Genomic DNA, 20,459 nt, shown 5'->3' with positions numbered 1-20,459 from the left:
TTCTAAACAAGCACAAACATGGCTGACTCGATCAAGAAAACCTACTGATTATAGCAAATAAAAAACATGATGGATACACTTACATTGTTTCTAGACCAACTTCTAATATCCCAAAAGAAAACTAGTTATAGTTTTAGCAAATCTCTTAGAACGATCTGAATTAAAGTAAGTCGAAGAGAAAAAGGATAAGCTCCAAGGACCTTGAATAACCCCACCTCTGTGGCAACGTTTCCCTAGGGTACAAGGCGGTGAGATTCAACTTACAATAATCATTCTGAACCCCGAGTTAGGCTAACAAAGTAACCAATACTTTAAATCCTTTTGAACGACTTTCTTACATGCTCGTTACCATATTGGTCTCGTTCTAGTCAATATTTTAAGCTTAGGGTCACGTTTGGTATCGTTTTCTTAAGTCAGGCAAGAAGGAAATGGTGATGAAATTCGAGTCCTAATCTTATTTTGGCTAGTCCTTGCCCTTTACCGTAAATCAATTCTACAGTTTGGAAAATATGAACCCCCAATCGTAAACCAACTCTATGGTTTGAGAAATTTATATTTCGAAACGGTAGGCGAAATTGTCGAGTTCTTACGATCCAACCCGTAGATTTGTTTTACGAAAGATAAAATTGTCAGGTAAAAATCAAACCCAGTTTTCCCCTCCATATGTACTTAGTTCCCAACCGTAAACGACCTTGAATTGTCTACAATTTTGTTTTACACCATAAACGCTTCTTACGATTAAGTTTTTAAACCGTAATTATTACGATCATGATTATCATTCTTTTCATCATGTTTAGCTTTCCCTTTTCCTTTTTGGTTTTTGATTTTCAAACGCTAAATATAAATCAAATCGTTAATATAATTTTTAATATTAATTAACCGAGGATATTCTAACCATTAACAAAAATGGTAGGATAAGGAGTTTTGGAGATTACTATTTCATGACCCGATTTTATCATTTTATAAGCCTCAAACTATTTGGCTGGAGTCCCAATAATAAGCTTCTTCTGATAATATGTAACCACTTGAAATTTTATGTGCAAAGAAAAGTTAGGTTTAGTTTTGAAGAATAATTGAATGAAGCTAACGTCAAATCCATAAATAAATGATGATCAGGGGTCACATAACATATTTATGCGACCTTTATATTCTTTATTGTTTGAAACTCAACCTATTTGTGGAAGGAAGAAAATGCTGAATAAATGCTTAAAGTTTTTAACAACCATTACTTTGGTAATTTTCTATGTTTTTCTTACCTAATTACTTAACAAACCATGTGAGATTTAGTTTTTGTTTCCTAGAAACATGATTTCGAGGTGCCCACATCAAAATCTAAACCATGTTAAGAGGAAAAGAAATCTATTGATACAGGTGAGATTGATTGATATATATAAACATAATGAAGGAAATTAAATTTGAAAAAAAATAAAATTAAAAAGGAAATGGTGTGGGGTACAATGTTGATGTTTAATATTCATGCTTCTTCTTTAATTGCAGTTTTGATTTTTGAAGGAGGGAGAATAAAGAGAGTACACCTTCATGGTTGTTGCCTTTTAAGTTTCAATGGGACATAATTCTCAACATTCCCCACAAAGAAGTTTATAGGCCGTATACAGAAGTAGTTAATATCGCATATCGCATTTTTATCGTCCAGTATATGTCGGCTTTTATCGGTAATTCTTATACTAACGGCGGAGGCAGCCATATCAAAAGTGTGCAACTTTCCCCACTTGTCTATTGGGATTACACTACTAGTTTATAGTTTGCAAAGTCCATTTCAGAATTTTATTACAAAGTCGTCCCATATTTAAGCTTTTTAAGTTTGTTCTCGAATTTTATTCATTTTTTAAACGATATATCGAGTTGAAATACTAATTCATTTCTAAGTTTTCCAACTTTATTGCTATAGTTCTTTCTGTGTGCTCCTTCAAAAAATAAAATAAAATTTACATGTAATTTGCTCACTCCCTTTTAGAATCCTGGTTACTGACTATATTCCAATTTTTTGATACAAAGATGGCATCAATTGCACTAGGATGGTAGTTTAGGTCTTGTCCAGGATGAGCTCCCATTTGCGCATACGACTCCAGAACTGTCGCTCTTTTTATCTTAAATTCTGGCTTTTCTGCCGTTTCAAAATCCCCCGAACAGAAAGCACAAAACTCACAGCCCCTTCCTTTGCTGGTCCACCACTCCTACTACTACTCACACCCTAAATTTTCCTCTCACCTAAAATACAAAAATCAAACATCCAATATTTTACTCTTTCAATTTCTCTTCTTCTCTCCAAAAAGAAAAAACAAAGTAAAACAAAACCAAAAACCATCATCACCAACAGTAATCTATTTGTAATGCTGCTTTAGTCTCTCTGTAATGTGATTTGGTGGTAGAACCCATTTGGTAGAAGAAGAAGAAGAAGTAACAGGTGTAAAGAGAGAAAGAGAGAGAGAAAGAGACATTATTAGTAATGGTAGATTTTAACAACAACATGGGTTTCTTGTTTTTTCTCTAGAAGATCTGAAGCCATTTACACAGAGATGTTGCAGTTTTTTGTAAGAGAGATCTGGGTTCTGTCAGATTACAACTACATATTATTATTAGCATGAAGAAAAAACAACAACAACATACAACTGAACAAGAAGAAGCTGAAGAGCAAGCTATTTTTAGGGTTTCATTTCTACTAGTATTATCAGCTCATTTCTGCTTAAAATGACGACTAAGCGTGCTTATAAGCTACGTATCCTTTGGTGTTTAATTCATTTTTCTAGGGTTTCTTTCATTTTTCGATCCGTTTGGAGTTCAACTTTTTTTTTCTTTTTTTTTGTTATTGTTTTGATATGAAAAGGGTATTCTTTTTATTGGGTTGAATTTTTGATATGAGGGATTTTTATTTTATTGAATTTTTTTTGATTAGTTTTTGGTTCCTTGACTATTGATTGTTAATGGTGATTTCTAGAGGAATTTGTAGCTCATACATCAAATGTGAACTGTCTTAAGATTGGAAGGAAGACATCTAGGGTTCTTGTTACTGGAGGAGAAGATCACAAAGTTAATCTATGGGCTATTGGCAAGCCTAACGCCATTTTGGTAAGTTATTCCCCTATTCCAATTTTTATCCATTAGAACAGTATATAGCAAACTACTGAACTGTATATTAGGTCAGCTTTGTTCATGTCAGTGATTCATTTGTGTGCAATGTACAAACTAATATGAATATGTCCTATGTGTATCCAGATTACATTCTCTCAATCAGTGCTGTAAAACAGGAGAAATAGAATTCGTCAAAATCAGTTTAGCTAACAAGTGATATACTGCGATTTGATGCATCACACACTTACGATTTTGACATCTAAATGGCAGTGATTTATCGGAAACCAATATCATAAGAGTGACTCTTTCACATGCACCTAATCTTTGAGGGGTTTGTTATGCAGAGCTTAGCTGGTCATACGAGTGCCATTGAGTCTGTAAGTTTCGATTCTTCTGAAGTGGTTGTGGCTGCGGGAGCAGCAAGTGGTACAATTAAACTGTGGGACTTGGAGGAGGCAAAGAGTATGTGTACAAACTATTAGGCAAAGAGTGATGCTGTTGCCCAACTTGTACTTGAATAATTTTGAAATTATTTTGTTTCAATGTATTCTTTTGTGTATGCAGTTGTTCGCACACTAACGGGGCACAGATCAAACTGCATTTCGGTAGACTTCCACCCGTTTGGGGAGTTCTTTGCTTCTGGTTCTTTGGATACAAATCTCAAAATATGGGATATAAGAAGGAAAGGATGTATTCACACGTACAAGGGCCATACACGCGGTGTGAATGCCATTAGATTTACCCCAGATGGACGTTGGGTTGTTTCTGGCGGAGAAGACAACACTGTCAAGGTTTGTAAATTTCTACGTGGTCACGCTGGAACTATAGACATATATGATGCGACTTGTGTGTTGCTTTTTATGAGTTTGTTTCATATTTGTCTCATAGTTTAGAAATCACCTTCTGTTTTACAGCTGTGGGATCTGACTGCTGGAAAGCTTTTGCACGAATTTAAGAATCACGAGGGCCAAATCCAGTGTATCGATTTTCATCCCCATGAGTTCCTACTAGCAACAGGTAAGGAATACATACATGTTCTTCACTGCTTTATCCTCAAATTCATTTGCAGATCTGTCGTTGCATTAGTTCTAGGATTCTAAAACATGTATTCTCTTTACAGTGGTGTGGTTGTTTAAGAAACTTAGCCATATGATTAATACACATCACTATTGTAGATTTCTTTTTGAATTCAATACGTTTAGGATCCCGGAAATCTAATCTTCATTTTCCTTTCTTTCAATTCTGCAATTGTTTCCTGATTGAAATTGCCGAATCTCACGTGTTTCAGAGTTGCAACCAATGAAGTATGTGAATCAAGTATGTAAAAGATCATGTAGTTCCCCCTAACTGTAAATATGTGTTTCCAGTATAAATTAATAAAGGATTTCTTTACATGCTGGTCCATAGTGCACCAATTACTTCAACGAGATTTGTAGGCATTCTCCCAAATGTTTAGAACTCATGTTGAATGTCTATCTAGATAGCATCTGACTTGTCATACACATATGTTCCCGTTAAATATTATGCCCATATATCTATTAGGTGTACTTTGGCATGTGTTTCCTCTATTAAGACATATAGTTACCCCGTGTTGGTCTTTGACTCAGACATGGTTAGGGCGTGTTATAAGACATTGTCGATCAGCATCATGGCAGTTGTCTCAGGGTGTGGCCCAGTACATAATATGAGAAAATGGTTGCTAATGTGGTTTCAGAACTGTCTTATAACATTGCCGTTTTCATCTATCGCTCTTAACTAATTATCCATATAGCTTAGATCTTTCCACGCTGAAGTTACTAACAACAATTCTCGATTTTCTTAATTGTAAGAATTTCCATCAGATTAATCTAAGACTTAACCTGCTAACAATAATCAATGTGGAGCTGACCGAGGTTTCCTAGTCGAAGAGTTAAAAGTGAGCGGAATAGTCGGGTTGCTCTTTACAGTTTCTTCAACTTATCTGGAGAGATCCCACAAACCTGTCACTTCCTGCAAATTTTAATAAATTGTGCTGGGAGGATGGATCCTGCTGCAGAGTCTTTTTTCCTGCTAAAACACAAAAATGTTATAATTTTTGTTATTTTCAATTTTTATTTTGGCTCCGTGGCATAGTCATATGCATAAACATTTTTGTGTCTGCATTTTACAGGTTCGGCTGATAGGACTGTTAAGTTCTGGGACCTTGAAACTTTTGAGCTGATTGGTTCAGCTGGACCCGAGGTATCCTTAAACCTAGTGCTTCTGACCTTAAATTGCATTAAAAATCCCAAATTTTATAAGGTGGAGGATTTTGTTTTGCAAACCCCCATTTTGTACAGTGCATAATAAACACATTTTTTTTGATAATTTATTTCCTAGACCACGGGAGTGCGTTCTGTTACCTTTAATCCTGATGGAAGAACCTTGCTTTGCGGGTTGCATGAAAGTCTGAAGGTATAATCGATTTCTATTCTTGGAGTAGCGTTGAATTAAGATGTCACTCGTTTTTAGTCTCTGATATTGTTTTTGATACTGTACTAGGTTTTCTCTTGGGAACCAATAAGAACTCATGATGCTGTAGATGTAGGATGGTCCAAATTGTCAGACCTGAACATTCACGAGGGAAAACTTCTTGGATGCTCTTACAATCAAAGCTGTGTTGGAGTATGGGTTGTGGACATCTCGGTATCACTCGATCTACTCTTAATTTTTCTTATATTGATTGACATATTATTGTTCTGGCGTTGTTAAGTTAGATTCTGAATTCCGTATGATGAATGAAATGTAGTATCCTACTTCTTGTAATGCAGCGGATAGAGCCATATTCAATTCCTACTGCTACCCGATCAAACGGTCTTCAAGAATCTAAATCAACTCCAAGCGGGAATTTGTCTGTCCTAGCGGATAACAGTTTGAAGTCAAGCATGGGGAGGCTGTCAGTCTCACAAAATGTAGATCCCGTAGTCAAGGAGACTAAAACTTTGGGGAGGCTGTCAGTGTCACAAGCTTCAGAAACTGTTGTAAAGGAGATAAAACCTCTGACAAGTATGCCCTTTCTCTCAAATTAAAGATGTCATATTTCCAGAATCTGGTGTGTATGTCCTTATTGTTGGTTCACCTTACTGATTATAGCCACAGGAAGTGTCCCTAGTACTCCTCAGAGAGTTATACCAAGTATGGGTGCCAAATTAGGGAATACTGCAGCCATTATGAAGAGGAGTTCTGCAAAAGCCCAGTCATCACCCAGTATTCAGATCTTCGTTCCCAGGAATAGCACAAGACCAGAGCCGCCTGCTGATGTCAAAAAAGAAAATAGTGCTTCTGGAAGATCAACTCCATTTTCCATGCATTCAAAAGCAGCTGATTTTCCAAAGATGTCAAATAGTAGAGAAGAATCTGAGAGATCAAATTCTTCTGTAGAATCTGGAACCGGGGGTTATAAAAGCACTGGACTGAGTGAAGCTAGTGACCAGAATTTTACTTCTGCAAATGATGGCATGAATCCAGCAAACCCTGTGATTGAAAGAAATGTGATGGATGTCAGATGTGTTGGGCCAGGGAAGCACAGAATGAATTCCTCTATGGAGCCTCCTCCCAGCTATAAAGGTGAGAAAAAGCATGGTTAGTAGATACAATCTCAGATAGAAGCATACAAGCAAATATTAATGCATGTGGCTTGTTTGATAAATTTCATTCATTAACTTCTAACTACATGCGTCTAAAGCACCTTTTACTGAGACCAATGTAGTTGTATGTAAATCTAGAGCAATTACATGATGAACCAAGAAAGTCTCTTCACTTGTAAGCAACAACTATTCAGTACACTACTGTTCTTCCACTGTTTGCCAGTTCTATCTGTAGTTACTGATTCTCTTTTTTATAGATCTAACTAAGAACAAGAAGAGTCGTCTTTTTAAAGATTATTGACTGTAATAGTACAATATTAACTACTTGGTAGGAGATTTAGTTGATGATTTTGCATTTACTTGTTGATTCTATCTTGCACTTAAGGGCTCCTGACATTAGATTACCGTATCTGCTGCCTATCTTCATTTATAAGTTCCCAGTTTGTTTATTTAACAAGGACTAACATTATGTTATCATCTAGATTCAAAAATAAAAGCTCTCGATCTTTCCCGGGCCATTCTAGCTTTCATTTGTGAGGTTGAAATTTTATTTAGTAAAACTAGATAATAGAAATAAATAATAAGCTGAGTTTGCCTTATACCTTGTAAAGTGGTATCTGTTAGTTGGATTTCAATTATTCTGTTGTACCTGATTATGTGTTTATTGTTCATCACAGATGATGCTCGATTACCCAAAACAAACAGAGATATATCTGTAGAAGTTTCAAAAGCAGGTATTTCTTTTTCTTTCCTTTTTGTCATCCGTATTATCAAGACAGCTCTAAGAATCTAACTAATGCTTGTTCTGAAAATTAATACAGGAAGAACGCGTTCACTTGTTTCCAACTGGGAAAAGAGAGAAACATCTCCTAGTTATGAAGGACCTACATCCAGTAATTCATCCGAGACAACATCTGCCACAACCACACCCTCTCTTAATCAGGTTTTCTTTTTCTTTGCTCGAGTGTGGGGTGTTAATTTTTATTTCCTGTAGTTTTGCATTATGTGTTTTATCAATATGGGAATGATGACTTGCGTTCTAATTTCATCTGCGGTATTTAATGAACAGAGAGGGCGTGCTCCAGCTCCATCTGTTGAAAAAGAAACTGTTTTGGCTAGTGATGAGGATGTCATTTCAGATCTAACGGAACAACACAAAGAATTCCTAGGCTCGATGCAATCTCGCTTAACCAAATTACAGGTATTTCAAGATGTAAAAAGCTGCTAACTTGTATTATTGCTATGAGGCAGATTCATATAACTGGCATATTGAGATAGTACCTTGGTTATTTATTGTTTTCATAAAAGAAGCCAGCTCTTCATATCGTGTTCTTTAAGGTATTGCCTCAGAGTGTGAAGTTTTATCGTGCTATTTGCTTCATCAGTACCTTAAATGTTCCACTTTAGACAAATGCATAGGTGTGGACATTATTCATAAAGGTTTAGATATGATTTAAGGATTCTGCTTTGTCTGTAAGCATGGAACGCATATTGATCCGTTGAGTATGAATATGATTTAAGGATTCTGCTTTGTCAGTAAGTATGAAACACATATTGAAGCATTGAGTATGTATAGGAGCAGGAATTCCATAAGCCGAGTAAGTAGGTATTCAGTTGGATGATATTAGCCATCTACTGTTTTCCCCTATGTTTTTCTATCTCTAACAATATTGTATCTTAACATGTCAAAGTCGAGCTGTAATAGCTATACCCTGAAGATACTAAGAATAATCAGAAGTGAATAAAATGATCTTGATCTTAGAAAGATGGTGGCTTACTATTTGATGACTTCTTATTGGCGATTCTGTGTAACTACTAACTATCGTATATGGTGGTTGCAGGTAATCCGCAGATACTTAGAGAGGAAAGATGTTAAGGCGGCCATTAGTGCAATGGAGAAGATGGCTGATCATGCGGTAATTCACTAATAGATGGTGGATAATAGCTACATTGATTTTAAGAATTCACTTGTAATTCATACTTAATATTTTTCTCATTTCTTTTGCTTGGTGGTCGCAGATTGTTGCTGATGTCATCGGAGTTTTGGCACAAAAGCCTGATATCATCACGCTGGATCTTTGTGCTTGTCTACTTCCACTCTTAGCAAGCCTTCTAGAAAGCAAGATGGATGGGTACACACCTTTCTGTTTATTTTCCTATATTTATTCAGGAAAAAGTGTTTTAGTTTTCCGATTTCTATGTACTGAGGTGTTTATAGCATCATGGGTCGAGATTTCTGTATTTAATGATTTTTACAAATTCAGGCATTTAAGCATTTCCCTGGAAATGCTGATAAAGTTGATCAGAGTCTACGGCCATGTCATCCATTCCACATTATCAGCGTCTTCATCTGTCGGTGTAGATCTTCAACAAGAACAAAGGTGTGCCGAGTTGTTGCCTTATCTTATATGTAGAAAGTATTAGAATTACTCTCAAAAGTCACCAGAAAACACGAATGAATGTTGGTCTAAAGGCGGTTTGGTTGTATTTATGTAGGTTGGAGCGCTGCAATCTTATATTTATCGAGCTAGAAAAAATCAAGCGTTGCCTTCCTTCCCTTACCAGGTCAGATATATGTGGGTTTTTATTATATCTATTTCTGCTAAAGTTGTCACTAGTATTCTCACATTTAGGACTTTATTACTGCAGAAGAGGAGGATCAGTGGCAAAATCTGCGCAGGAGCTAAGCCTAGCTCTTCAAGAGATTTTATGAATTAACACGTCGAGTACTACTAATGTACATAGTGGAGATTTGTACTAAATTAGTTATTAACCCGATTCATTTTTAGTAGAGGAGGTTTGTACTTTTATTCTTTTTTGAAATGTGAGGTTGTATTAAAAAAAAAAAAATTGTATCAAGAAGAACTAAACCACCAATGCAGTGGAGAAAGCTCTTCAGAAATTACATATTTACCAGAAAAAAGAAAGGCAAAAAAGAAAAGGAAGAAAAGTAAAAGAGAAGGAAACCCAACAAACATCTTATGGTGGTTTGCAAACAAAGAATGAGTCCCAATTATGAAAAACATTGCCCAAGCAAAGATCAAAACCTTAATACTGACAGCCAATGAATGGTGATTTTGAAACTTGTTATTGAAAGCTCTATTATTTCTTTCTTCCCAAATGAGCACATATATGAAGTACTTCAACATCTTCTTGAAATTAAAATTAGGACCAATTTTCTATCAGTTGTTGGCAGTAGAGAGAATTGGAAGTTGTGGAATAATCTCCTGCAGAGAGAGAGCATAATGAGATATGGGCCATATGGCAGAAATCAATAGATTTTCTTCGGAATAAGGCCTAGCTACCAACAACCAATGTAAGGCCTAGCTACCAACAACCAACAGAATGTAAAAGTGAAAACTACAGCCACACCCATTTTTAAGATTTTGAACACCGCGAAATCCACAAACAGAAATCTTCAAGGATGCATCCATTTTTTGGGTTAAATTTTTTCTCACACCCATATTTTCTAAAATTATTTCCTGTTTTCTTCTTTCTTTGTATTTTTATATCCGTGACTTAAAAGTGAAAACTACATCCACACCCATTTTTAAGATTTCAAACACCGTGAAATCCACGGACAGAAATCTTCAAGGATGCACCCATTTTTTGGGTTAAAATTTTCCTCACACCCATATTTTCTAAAATTATTTCCTCCTTTCTTCTTCCTTTGTATTTTTATATCCGTGACTTCCTTTATCCTTCTTGTTCTCTCTTCTAATCAAAAAAGAATTTTTTTGTTCGATCAGTCAAAGGAATTGAATAACAACTGTTTTTGTATTATTGGAATAAAAAAAGAGATTACAAAGAAATCATGATATCAAACGGAGATCAAAATCACAAAATATCTCAGTAATTTCATGAATTTATAACTCCATCTAAGAAAACTCGTCACCCAGATGATATGGCTCAGTTCATCAAATCCGATCTCATGAGTAATTTCATCGGGTTCATCGTTTTGTTAAGCTAATCGATCGGTGGGAAGAAGCTTTCACAACGGTGTTGTCATGAATCGAAAACCCTAACTTCTATTTGTTCTGTATTGGATGCTCTTTCGAATTGGGTAGATGAGATTCCGCCGATTCAGCAATCCGGTAACTATGGGAATTTCACATATATGGATTGGTATGATAGATTACTTGTAGACTCTGAGGCTTTGATTTTGAAATTTTTACCTGAAGATCTTAAATTGAGTACTAAATAGAAATAGAAAAGGTTCCAAAGATTCCGGGAACTGTAAAAGATGAGCAACAATTAGTAGCCATTAAAGAGGAAAACTCAGAGGGAGAGCTGCAAGTATCTTGTACGTGTTTGTTAAAATATATAGTGCCAGTAATGTTAGCACCTGTACAGGGAATTCGCTAATGAAAACTAGTGCTAGTTTTTGTTTTGTAAAAATGTTCTTCATGGATACTTGGTAGTTGCTGCTTCCAGGGATAACTTATTATTAATAAAGCTGTTTTTGCATATTGTTCTGTTTTTGTACAACAAATTTGTGGTGATTTTTGTTTTGGAGAATGCTAGTTAGGATTTGAATTCTTAACTGTGCATAGAATAGAAAAATCTATGAAGGACATTACTAAAATTACCTAGTATGACATTTTGATCCTAAAAGAGTTATTACAGAGCATGTGCAAAAAAGTAATAGTATGGCGTGCACTTAATCGTCCGGTTACTCCATTTGGGAACTGCAGGCTCTGTTGTGAGCTTAATCTCTGCATCCGTGAAAAGTTAGTTCTGTATAAAAACTTGCAATTAAATATCTCTTTAGCAAGTTTTCCGCTGGGATCTTTCATTTACTCCGTTTACGAATGTAATATTGGAGAGGGATGCGACTGCATATATTAGATCTTATTGCCTGGGATCCAGTGGACAACTTGGTAATGTTTGATTTCTGGGTTGATCTTTAAAGCATAAAACTAGTGCAAGTGGTGTCATTACCTGATGCTAATGCTAGTGATAATGAAAATTACTTCCACTCAGGTGACAGTGAATGCCTTGGTGATTCATAATGGCAGTGGAGCTATGAGATGGAGCACTGACTATTAAATTTCTTGTTTTGTGCAGCAACTACAAATACATTTCAATCCAAAACCACCTTTAACAAGAAGGATTAAAAATGATTAAGTAAAATTACTTAAAAGAGTTTACCATTCTGAAATGTATTTTTACCATTTCAATACATTTATTTTTACTTAAATATATAAGTAGAAATAGATAGCTTCTTCCCATATTTTTTTAAATGTATCTCGATGCTTCCTTTACCATTCTCGGTATTGTTGAATATTTTGTTATGCAACCATGAAAGTGGATGCATAACCTGTTATGCATCTATAAAATTTGGTGCATGACTTGTTATGCAGTTCAGAAAACGGTTGCATAACACATTATGCAACAACATTTTTGTTAGTATTGAAACCAACAAAAAAAAAGTCTGCATAGCTTGTCATGCATCTACAATAATATTTGCATAACATGTTACGCAGTCACGAAAATAAATACATAACCTGTTATGCATCCGAAAACACGGCTGCATAATGCATTATGCATCTATTTTTTATGTAGCACTAATATAATGGCTACATAACTTGTTATACATGCATAACTTTATTATGCAGTCGAGAAAATGGTTACATAATTCGTTATGCGTCTGCAGAATGTGTTATGCATCTTTTGGTGGCTGCATGATGGTTATGTATCAACTTTTCGAAAATTTTGCCTAAAATGATGATCACCTCCGATTTTTTTCGTGAAAAACAAAAATTTGATATTGTTGTTTGTACTCATTGTGTAGCTCTCTTAAAAATATTTTCAACAATATAAAATTTGTAAAATTCCAAGGCGCGGATTTTTAGATATGATATATCCAAGTCGTGTTGCCAATTATACCCCTGAAAAAATTAGGCTGCATAATGAGTTATGCCCGAAAAAATAGTATGCAGAACGAGTTCTGTATTGATTCTTAATAATTTTGGGTGTCACGGTATCTAAAATTGATTGTGGGCCTGACAATAAGAATATTATTTTTTTTGGGCCTGCTCCTAATTTTCCCAATGTAAAACCTTTTATCTACATTTCTCCAACAAAAAAATAAGTGATGGATGGTTAAGCATGCAGCTAAATACGTGTAGACAAATCATGGAAGATGTACTGTTGCTGCTCTGTTTATCTGTTAGGATGTTAACGAATGAAGTCATTCTATTAAGGCTTCATTCCGAGAATGAACTTTTCTTTTTTGTCATGGAAGATGTACTGTTGCTGCTCTGTTTATCTATTAGGATGTTAATGAATGAGATCATTCTGTTTAAGGCTTCATTCGTGGAATGAACTCTTTATTTTGTTAGAATGTTATTGAATGAAGCTATTTTGTTTCGGCTTCATTCCAATAATGAACTATTTTGTGTGTGTGTGTGTTCATTTTTCAGGTTCAGTATGGACCTATCCAGTTGTTATGCTGTTGTGTACTACAAAGGGGATGATATTCCGTTGAAAGTTTCTTTAGATACTATGATTCTTGACTTTGAAATATCTGTATGTGATTATTGGAGAAACTTGACTCCTCGGAGCATAAGATTTACTAGTCGTTGTGATAAAGCTCTCATTAATTGTGATTATTCTCTTCAAGGTCTAATTGTTGTTACTTGTTCAAGGGAATTGTCAAGTTTTGATCTGTTTGTTGAGGAGGCTTGTCATGGTGTTGCTTCTAGCTCTTCGTATGGTATTTCCACGCAGTCGCTCAGTGACGATGAATCATGCACTGGGTTCACCGAGACTTCAAAGATTGAATACCCGACGGAAGGTCATGAGCAATTGAAACCTCTTTTATCCGAAGGTTGGGAGGATATTTTTAAAGGTGTTGGTCAAGTTTTTCATGGTGGTGTTGATGAGGTTCGCTTAGCTGTCAGCAAATACTACAACAAGTCTGGCTATACAATTGCAAAAGTTAAGAATGACAGACTCAGGTTCATAGGAAAGTGTGGTAGGAATGCAGAATGTCCTTGGTATCTGCACTGTATTCCAATCGATACCGCTAAAAGTGTCTTTGCTATCAAGGAATTCAATGGAGAGCATAAATATGGTGGCGCTTATAAGCTGAAGGACCCACCTGTGAAGAAGAAATTGATTAAGCATCTATTCAAGGATCAAACACAGTCAAATCCGTCGATAAAGCCTAATGATATGGTTGCTCAGGTGAAGAGTTGTTATGGTATTGACATAAGATACCATCATGCTTATAAAAGGAAGGAAGCATCTAAGGCAGAGATATATGGCGATGATGTAAAAAGTTATACAGATCTTATTTGGTATGTTGAAGCAATAAAGGTTACCAATCCTGGCAGTTATATTAAGTTTGAGTATGATAAAGAGACTACACGTTTTCAGAGGCTTTTCATATGTTTTGTTGCCTGTATGGAAGGATACCGGTTCATTCGCCCTATGCTTTACTGTGATGCAACATTTCTCAACGGGAGATTCAAGGGAACATTGATGGATTCCACTGGTGTGAATGGAAACCAAGGTAAATTTTCTTTCTTTTCTGAATAACTCATATTAGTTTGTTGTTTGATTTTTAAGAGCAATGTGAATGAATGAAGTTTCTCTGTTAAGGCTTTTCATTTTTTAGGATGAACTCATTTTATGTTCAAGAAAAAAGTAATTTCTATCATTTTTACTTTTGTTATTTTGTTAAGAAGGTCTTCATTTTAAGAATGAACTCTTATTTTTTGTTAAGTTTTAGCTGTTCATAAGTGGGAATGAACTCCTGCTGCTTTGATTATACAGTTCATGTTATAGAATGGACTTCATTTTTGGAACGAAGTGTAGAAAAGTTATAGATTTTTTGATTATACAGTTCATGCTACAGAATGGAATTCATTATATACAATGAAACCTTTATTTTTTTGATTTTTAATAGCAATGTGAATGAATGAAGCTTCTCTGTTAAGTTTTTTAGCTGTTCATAAGCGGGGAATGAACTCCTGCTGCTTTTATTTATGTTTTACTTTGTTATATTTTTGAAGAAGAAGGTCTTAGTTCATGTTATAGAATGGACTTCATTGTTGGAATGAAGTGTAGAAAAGTTATAGATATTGATTATTCTACAGTTCATGTTACAGAATGGACTTCATTTTTAGAATGAAGTGTAGAAAAGTTATATATTTTTTGATTATACAGTTCATGTTACAGAATGGACTTCATTTTAAGAATGAAACTTTTATTTTTGTTATAGATATTTTTTAATGAACTGACACTTCTAGTTCTTTTTTGTGTTCTTTTCATTCTGTAGGATTTTTTCCTTTTGCGTATGATTTAGTTCTTGGAGAAGACATTCAAGGGTGGGAGTGGTTTATGGAGAACTTGCAACATTGTGTCGACTCTCGTCCTATTACCTTTATCACTGATCGTCATGAAGGGCTGAAGCAAAGTATTCCCAAGTATTTTCCCAACTCTTATCATAGTTACTGTTTCCATCATTTGAAGAATAACCTCCCCATCAAGAAATCACATGAGAAGTATAAACAAGTTCAAGATTTGTTCCATAAAGCTGCATACTGCTATATTGTTGCTAAATATGAGTCTGCTTTGAACGAGATGTGTATCATAGGATGTGGTTGGGTTGCCAAGTACATCAGAAATATCGATCCCAAGCATTGGACAAATGCTTTCTTCGTAGGATGTAGGTATGGGACACACTCGTCAACTATTGCAGAGTCTTTCAATAACTAGATTCTTCCTGAAAGGGATCTGCCTCCATCTGCTCTTGTTGATGAGATTAGGATAAATATTATGAGGATGAGTGCAGAAAGGTCTGAGCTCGGTAGAAATTATAGTGATAGTTTGACTCCCATCAATAAAGCTCTACTCAAGTCACATGTCGATATAGGGCGTCCATGGAGCGTTACGGAGTCAGGTAATGGTATATATGAGGTTCACTCTCCTAGCTCTCATGCTGTTGATCTGATGCATATGACGTGCACTTGCCAGGGGTGGAAAGTGTTTGGTTTCCCCTGTGCTCACGCCACTGCTGCTATTACTATGAGTGGTATTGAGATGTTGAGGTTTGTTCAGCCTTACTTTGGTTCGAATCATTTTCGCCATACGTATGCTCCTGCAATTCGACCCATTCCCAATTATAACAGGCCAGAAGCATATGAACCTGAAGAGAGAGTCCTACCAGGTATTCCAAGGCCACCTCCAGGAAGACCACCAAAGAAGCGCATTCGTGGTGCTTATGAGAAGGAGAGGAGTCCTATGAAGTTCTCAAATTGCAAGAAGATTGGGAACCGCAACAAAGCTACCTGTCGTGTATTAATGCTGGAGTAGTATACATGCACCTTTTTTTTCTAGTTTATGTTTTTTTATGTTTTATGAACTTCTCTTACCTGTTTGATTATGCACTGGTTGTAGTTTTTTTTTTGTTTTTTTTAACTTTTTGATATGCACTTCTTCATTTTCTGTAATGAACTCCCTTTTTTTTCTTAGAAATGCTTTTTTTAGATATTATTTCTTTTTGGATATGTATGTACTGATATTTTGTAGCAGGTTATGGTATTTTTCCTACCAAATCAACTCTATGGGATATGTATTTTTCATTATCAGGGATATGTATCAGTTCATTTACTGAAATGAACTTCATTTTCAGGAATGAACACAAGTTTTCCTATAACCAATAGAGTTCATTTTGGTAAATGAACTGGTATATATAAGACAGAAGACAAAATGCTGAAGTACTAGAGTTAATAGGTATCCATTAGATAGTAAGACAATGCATAATTTCTCATTATCTGGAATGAACCGCCCCTCTATCAGTTCATTTACTGAAATGAACTTCATTTTCAGGAATGAACACTAGTTTTCCTAGAACTGACTTGAATTCCATAGAGTTCATTTTCAGGAATGAAGTCCACCAAAACATCAAAGAAGGAACATTCATGCTACAAAATAAATTCATAAGAAAATAAGACAGAAAGACAAGGCATAAGATAGAACATTGATGTTACATACTATCCAAAATATGATAGATGAAAATATAAAACATACTAGAGTATCAATTACATTAGAAGGTAATTCAGGTGATATTAGACATAAGAGTTTTCTGTTGCAATAAGAATTAATCTACTGTGCAATATACTATAGTTAAAAACAGTTTTGTCTGTTTAATCTGTTCCAAGTAAACAATTGCTAAGGTATTCTGAGTTGGAAAATTCACCCCAGCTCTCTTCATCTCCTGATGTAGTAAGAAGTTTGTAGGCCATTCCAAATCTTCTTGCTTGCATCTTCTATATCATGTCAGCTTTCTTCAACACACTCTGCGACTTGTTTGTGGTTGGCTTGACACTTCTCTTGATCCGATAACAAGTGTACAACAAGAAATCTGGATATGCTCCTTGATCTGGCACTCCTGGCAGATTTTTAAAGTTGACGTTGCTTCATCTCACCCTACCATGAGCTTGTAGCCACAAGTTGATGTGTTTCATGCAGTACATAGCCATTCTGTTTGCGTCAGCTTTGTTGCTTACCAAGCTCTCCCTTTTTGATGGAGTTGTAATGCTCCCATGTGTAGTTGCCGACGCCAAAAACCAGCAGATGCGAGTGTTCACCTAGAGACCCTTTTGATTTTGCATACTGTGTGGGTCAGTATTCATAGGAATGAACAGCTTTTCGGTTTTTTCAGGCATGCCTTTTATAAACTGATCAACTTCTTCTGTTCTCTTAAGTTCATTGTGCCACGCAAAAAATGTCTGAAAAAAAGAGAAATGAATTATATAAGCAGTTATCATTCTATGCATGCTGGATTATATAGTTCATTATACAGTTCAAATAGATAAAAATCAAATAACCTTCATAGGCATGCATTTTTCTCTAAATCAGACAAACTGCAAGCAAACAATTCACTTTTTATCAATGGATAGGAAGAAACACACTTACGAATGCTGTTGAATTCATAATCTCGAAGTTGATATACTTTCTTCGAGTCTCACTGTCGTCGCTATCATTGAGCATTCTATCGTTGTTTGCAGCTTTATACTTTCTGTATATATAGTAGTCCATCAAGGTGGTATCCAAGTAATCATTGAACAACAGAGAAAATATTTAACTCCCTTGAACTGAAATTGGAATTTTCTTGTGATTCTCTGCTTTCCAAGCTGCTTGACTGCAAAAATACAAAGAAAAAATGAACTGTCAAAAGTCTATACCAAAAAAGAATTATTGAAGAGAAACATATAAAGAGTTAGTAAGAGAAACATACGTAGTCATAGCTTTGCCGAAGAAATCACCAAATACCGCCAGCGCATCATGATCAAATCTGTGGTACAAAGGAAATCCTCTCAGTTTTGGTAGATTTGGCTTGATTTCTTGTCTTACTCTTCGAGGAGCCTGTGCTGCTGCTTCTTGAATCCGATGTTCTTGTTGTGCTTGTGGTGTTGCTCCCTGAACATTTGCAGGCTCGGATCCTCTTTTCCTCTTACCAACACGGTTCTTCTTTATCTCTTGCTGTGCCTGTGGTACATTCTTCTTCTTCACTTCTTTATCTCTATCAACTTGAGGTGGTACCTTTGCCACTGCCTTCTTTTCTTTGTTCAACATCAGTCTGAATCTTGTTTTCTTTAAACTGTAATCTGATCCTGATATGAATTCATCCCCTATTGGTTTCACTAGTTTGTTTGATTTAGTAGCCATTCCACTAGTTTCTTCCGGTACTACTTTCACATGTGTCTTCTGAGTTTGGTCCATCGATGAACCAGGGCCTATTTCATTCAGTTTTGCAACTATTTGCGAAGCTGTTTCCACATCTGCGGCAGTTGTCTTTGCTTTCTTTGACCTAGTATCCACTCCAGTTGCTTCTTGTGACACAGGGGTGGGATGGTACTGTGGCATCCCAATCGAGAAACTAGGAGAACTACAATCATTATTGATCGCCTTTAGTGTAGCTTTGATGACGGTGTCAGCTTCTTCATCATTCAAATCCTCATTCTTCTCATTCTTGTCATCAATAAACTGAGAGTCACATGCTCTTCTCTATCTAATATATCATCTGTGTTACTTGCTGTTACAAATAATTCAAGAAGCATAAATCAAACAAATATACACCTTCATTCTATATAATGAACTCATAAATAGATCTAACTTCATTCTACAACATCATCATATAAATCTACTAACTTCATTCTATAAAATGAAGTCCAACAAACATCAAAGGAGAAACATGGTTCACTGTAGGAATGAGCTCTTTACAATTTTTCTAGACTTCATTTTAGAAATGAATTCCAGCAAACATCAAAGAGGTAACTTGGAATACATCTTCATTCTAAAGAAGGAACTCATAAAACACGGTATACACCTTCATTCAGAAGAATGAACTCAAACAAGTTTCAGTACAATTTTTCTAGACTTCATTCTAGAAATGAAGTCCAGCAAACATGGTATTATTCATCAAACATCAAACATGGTATACATCTTCATTCAGAAGAATGAACTCTAACTTCTATATTTGTATCCAGAGTTCATCCATGAGAATGAACTCCAACCTCTGCTTGAAAAGTCAGAGTTCATTTCCGGAATGAAGTCTAACTTCTATACTGTAGCCAGAGTTCATCCATGAGAATGAAATCCAACCTCTGCTTGAAAAGTAAAACTAAAATATTTGCAGAAGGAAGAAAAAAATTTAGAATTCTTACCCAGGTTCACACATTGATCAATACTCAAAGGAGCTGCGGTGTTGTTTGGAATTGAAGGAAGCTCTACTTAAGTCATCTCATCAAGGAGATTTTGCTGAATATCACTTGCATCAACTTCTACAGAAGGATCTCCAACAAATAAGGCGGGAAAGAGATGATCAGAACCTCCAACAGCTTCATTTACAACATCTGGTACTGCTTGCATTCCATCATCCACAGCAACATCTGGGTTTGCAATTCCAACATCATCATTCATATTTCCAACACCAGCTTCCAAGGCCTCATCCACAACATCATCTGATTTTATATCTTTAGCAGCCTTATGCTCATCAGTGAAAAGTTTAGTACGCATGTACTCTGATGCTTGGTCTGCCATGAATTTCGCCACATTCCCTCCTTTAGCTAGCAATGCATCAAATTCAGGTTTCTTTGAAGCCAAGTATACTTCAAGGCATTCTATCTTTCTATCAAAGAGTGTCTTCGAAGTTGTGGCTTCTGCAAGTGATTTGTCAAGGTCTTCCTGCCTTAACAAAAGATCCAACATCTCCTCAGTATGCTTCTTTGTCAACTGTTGTATCTCTTGAGCATGTTTACCTCTCAGGTCCTCTATTTCTTGAACATGTGTAGCTTTCATATGTTCTATCTGGGAATTCATTTGACTGAATTCTTCCTCAAGAAATTCAGCCTTTGTCTTGGCTTTTTGCTTTTGCAGGAGCTTTTTTTCAGCATCAGTATATTCTTCCAAGAACATATCCGACAGCTGCACACACACAAAAAAAATTGAGTTCATTACACACAATGAACACACTCATTAAACATTCCTTGTAGGTATCCATTACAATACAAGGAGAATGAACCAGAACATCAGATGATTCGACATTAACAGTCAGAGTTCATTTTGTGGAATGAATTGCCAGTTTTATCTTAAAGCAGCATAGTTCATTATATGAAATTGAATAAAATATAATGGTACTAGATTTTTACCTCTCCAAAATCATCAACATTCATCTTAGACGTTAAGTGTTTGCAAATGGTATCGATATTCCACCTTGCAAATCTTGGACGGTAGTCTACTATTTTCTTT

General features: G+C 35.7%; 2 protein-coding genes across 2 annotated transcripts; both read left to right on the top strand.

Moving 5' to 3' along the window:
* The first annotated feature begins 2,183 nt into the window (after window positions 1-2,183).
* On the top strand, window positions 2,184-9,640 carry LOC113303515 (katanin p80 WD40 repeat-containing subunit B1 homolog). Its single transcript, XM_026552553.1, has 18 exons — window positions 2,184-2,737; window positions 2,957-3,087; window positions 3,435-3,552; window positions 3,655-3,881; window positions 4,005-4,107; window positions 5,240-5,310; window positions 5,449-5,523; window positions 5,611-5,754; window positions 5,880-6,114; window positions 6,202-6,675; window positions 7,373-7,429; window positions 7,517-7,638; window positions 7,765-7,896; window positions 8,537-8,611; window positions 8,715-8,827; window positions 8,960-9,076; window positions 9,192-9,260; window positions 9,345-9,640. The coding sequence occupies exons 1-18, from the start codon at window positions 2,710-2,712 to the stop codon at window positions 9,406-9,408; spliced, it is 2,355 nt and encodes a 784-aa protein (XP_026408338.1). The 5' UTR covers window positions 2,184-2,709; the 3' UTR covers window positions 9,409-9,640.
* A 3,193-nt stretch (window positions 9,641-12,833) lies between these two features.
* LOC113306205 lies at window positions 12,834-16,019 on the top strand. The gene is made up of 4 exons (XM_026555168.1): window positions 12,834-12,997; window positions 13,121-14,214; window positions 14,983-15,319; window positions 15,437-16,019. Exons 1-4 carry the CDS (start codon window positions 12,834-12,836, stop codon window positions 16,017-16,019), a joined length of 2,178 nt encoding a protein of 725 aa, XP_026410953.1.
* Window positions 16,020-20,459: the final 4,440 nt, after the last annotated feature.

Source organism: Papaver somniferum, chromosome 8 (assembly GCF_003573695.1).
Source record: "Papaver somniferum cultivar HN1 chromosome 8, ASM357369v1, whole genome shotgun sequence".
Lineage (NCBI taxonomy): Eukaryota > Viridiplantae > Streptophyta > Magnoliopsida > Ranunculales > Papaveraceae > Papaver > Papaver somniferum.
Note: the sequence above shows the minus strand (reverse complement) of the source record. Positions and strands in the feature narration are given on the sequence as shown.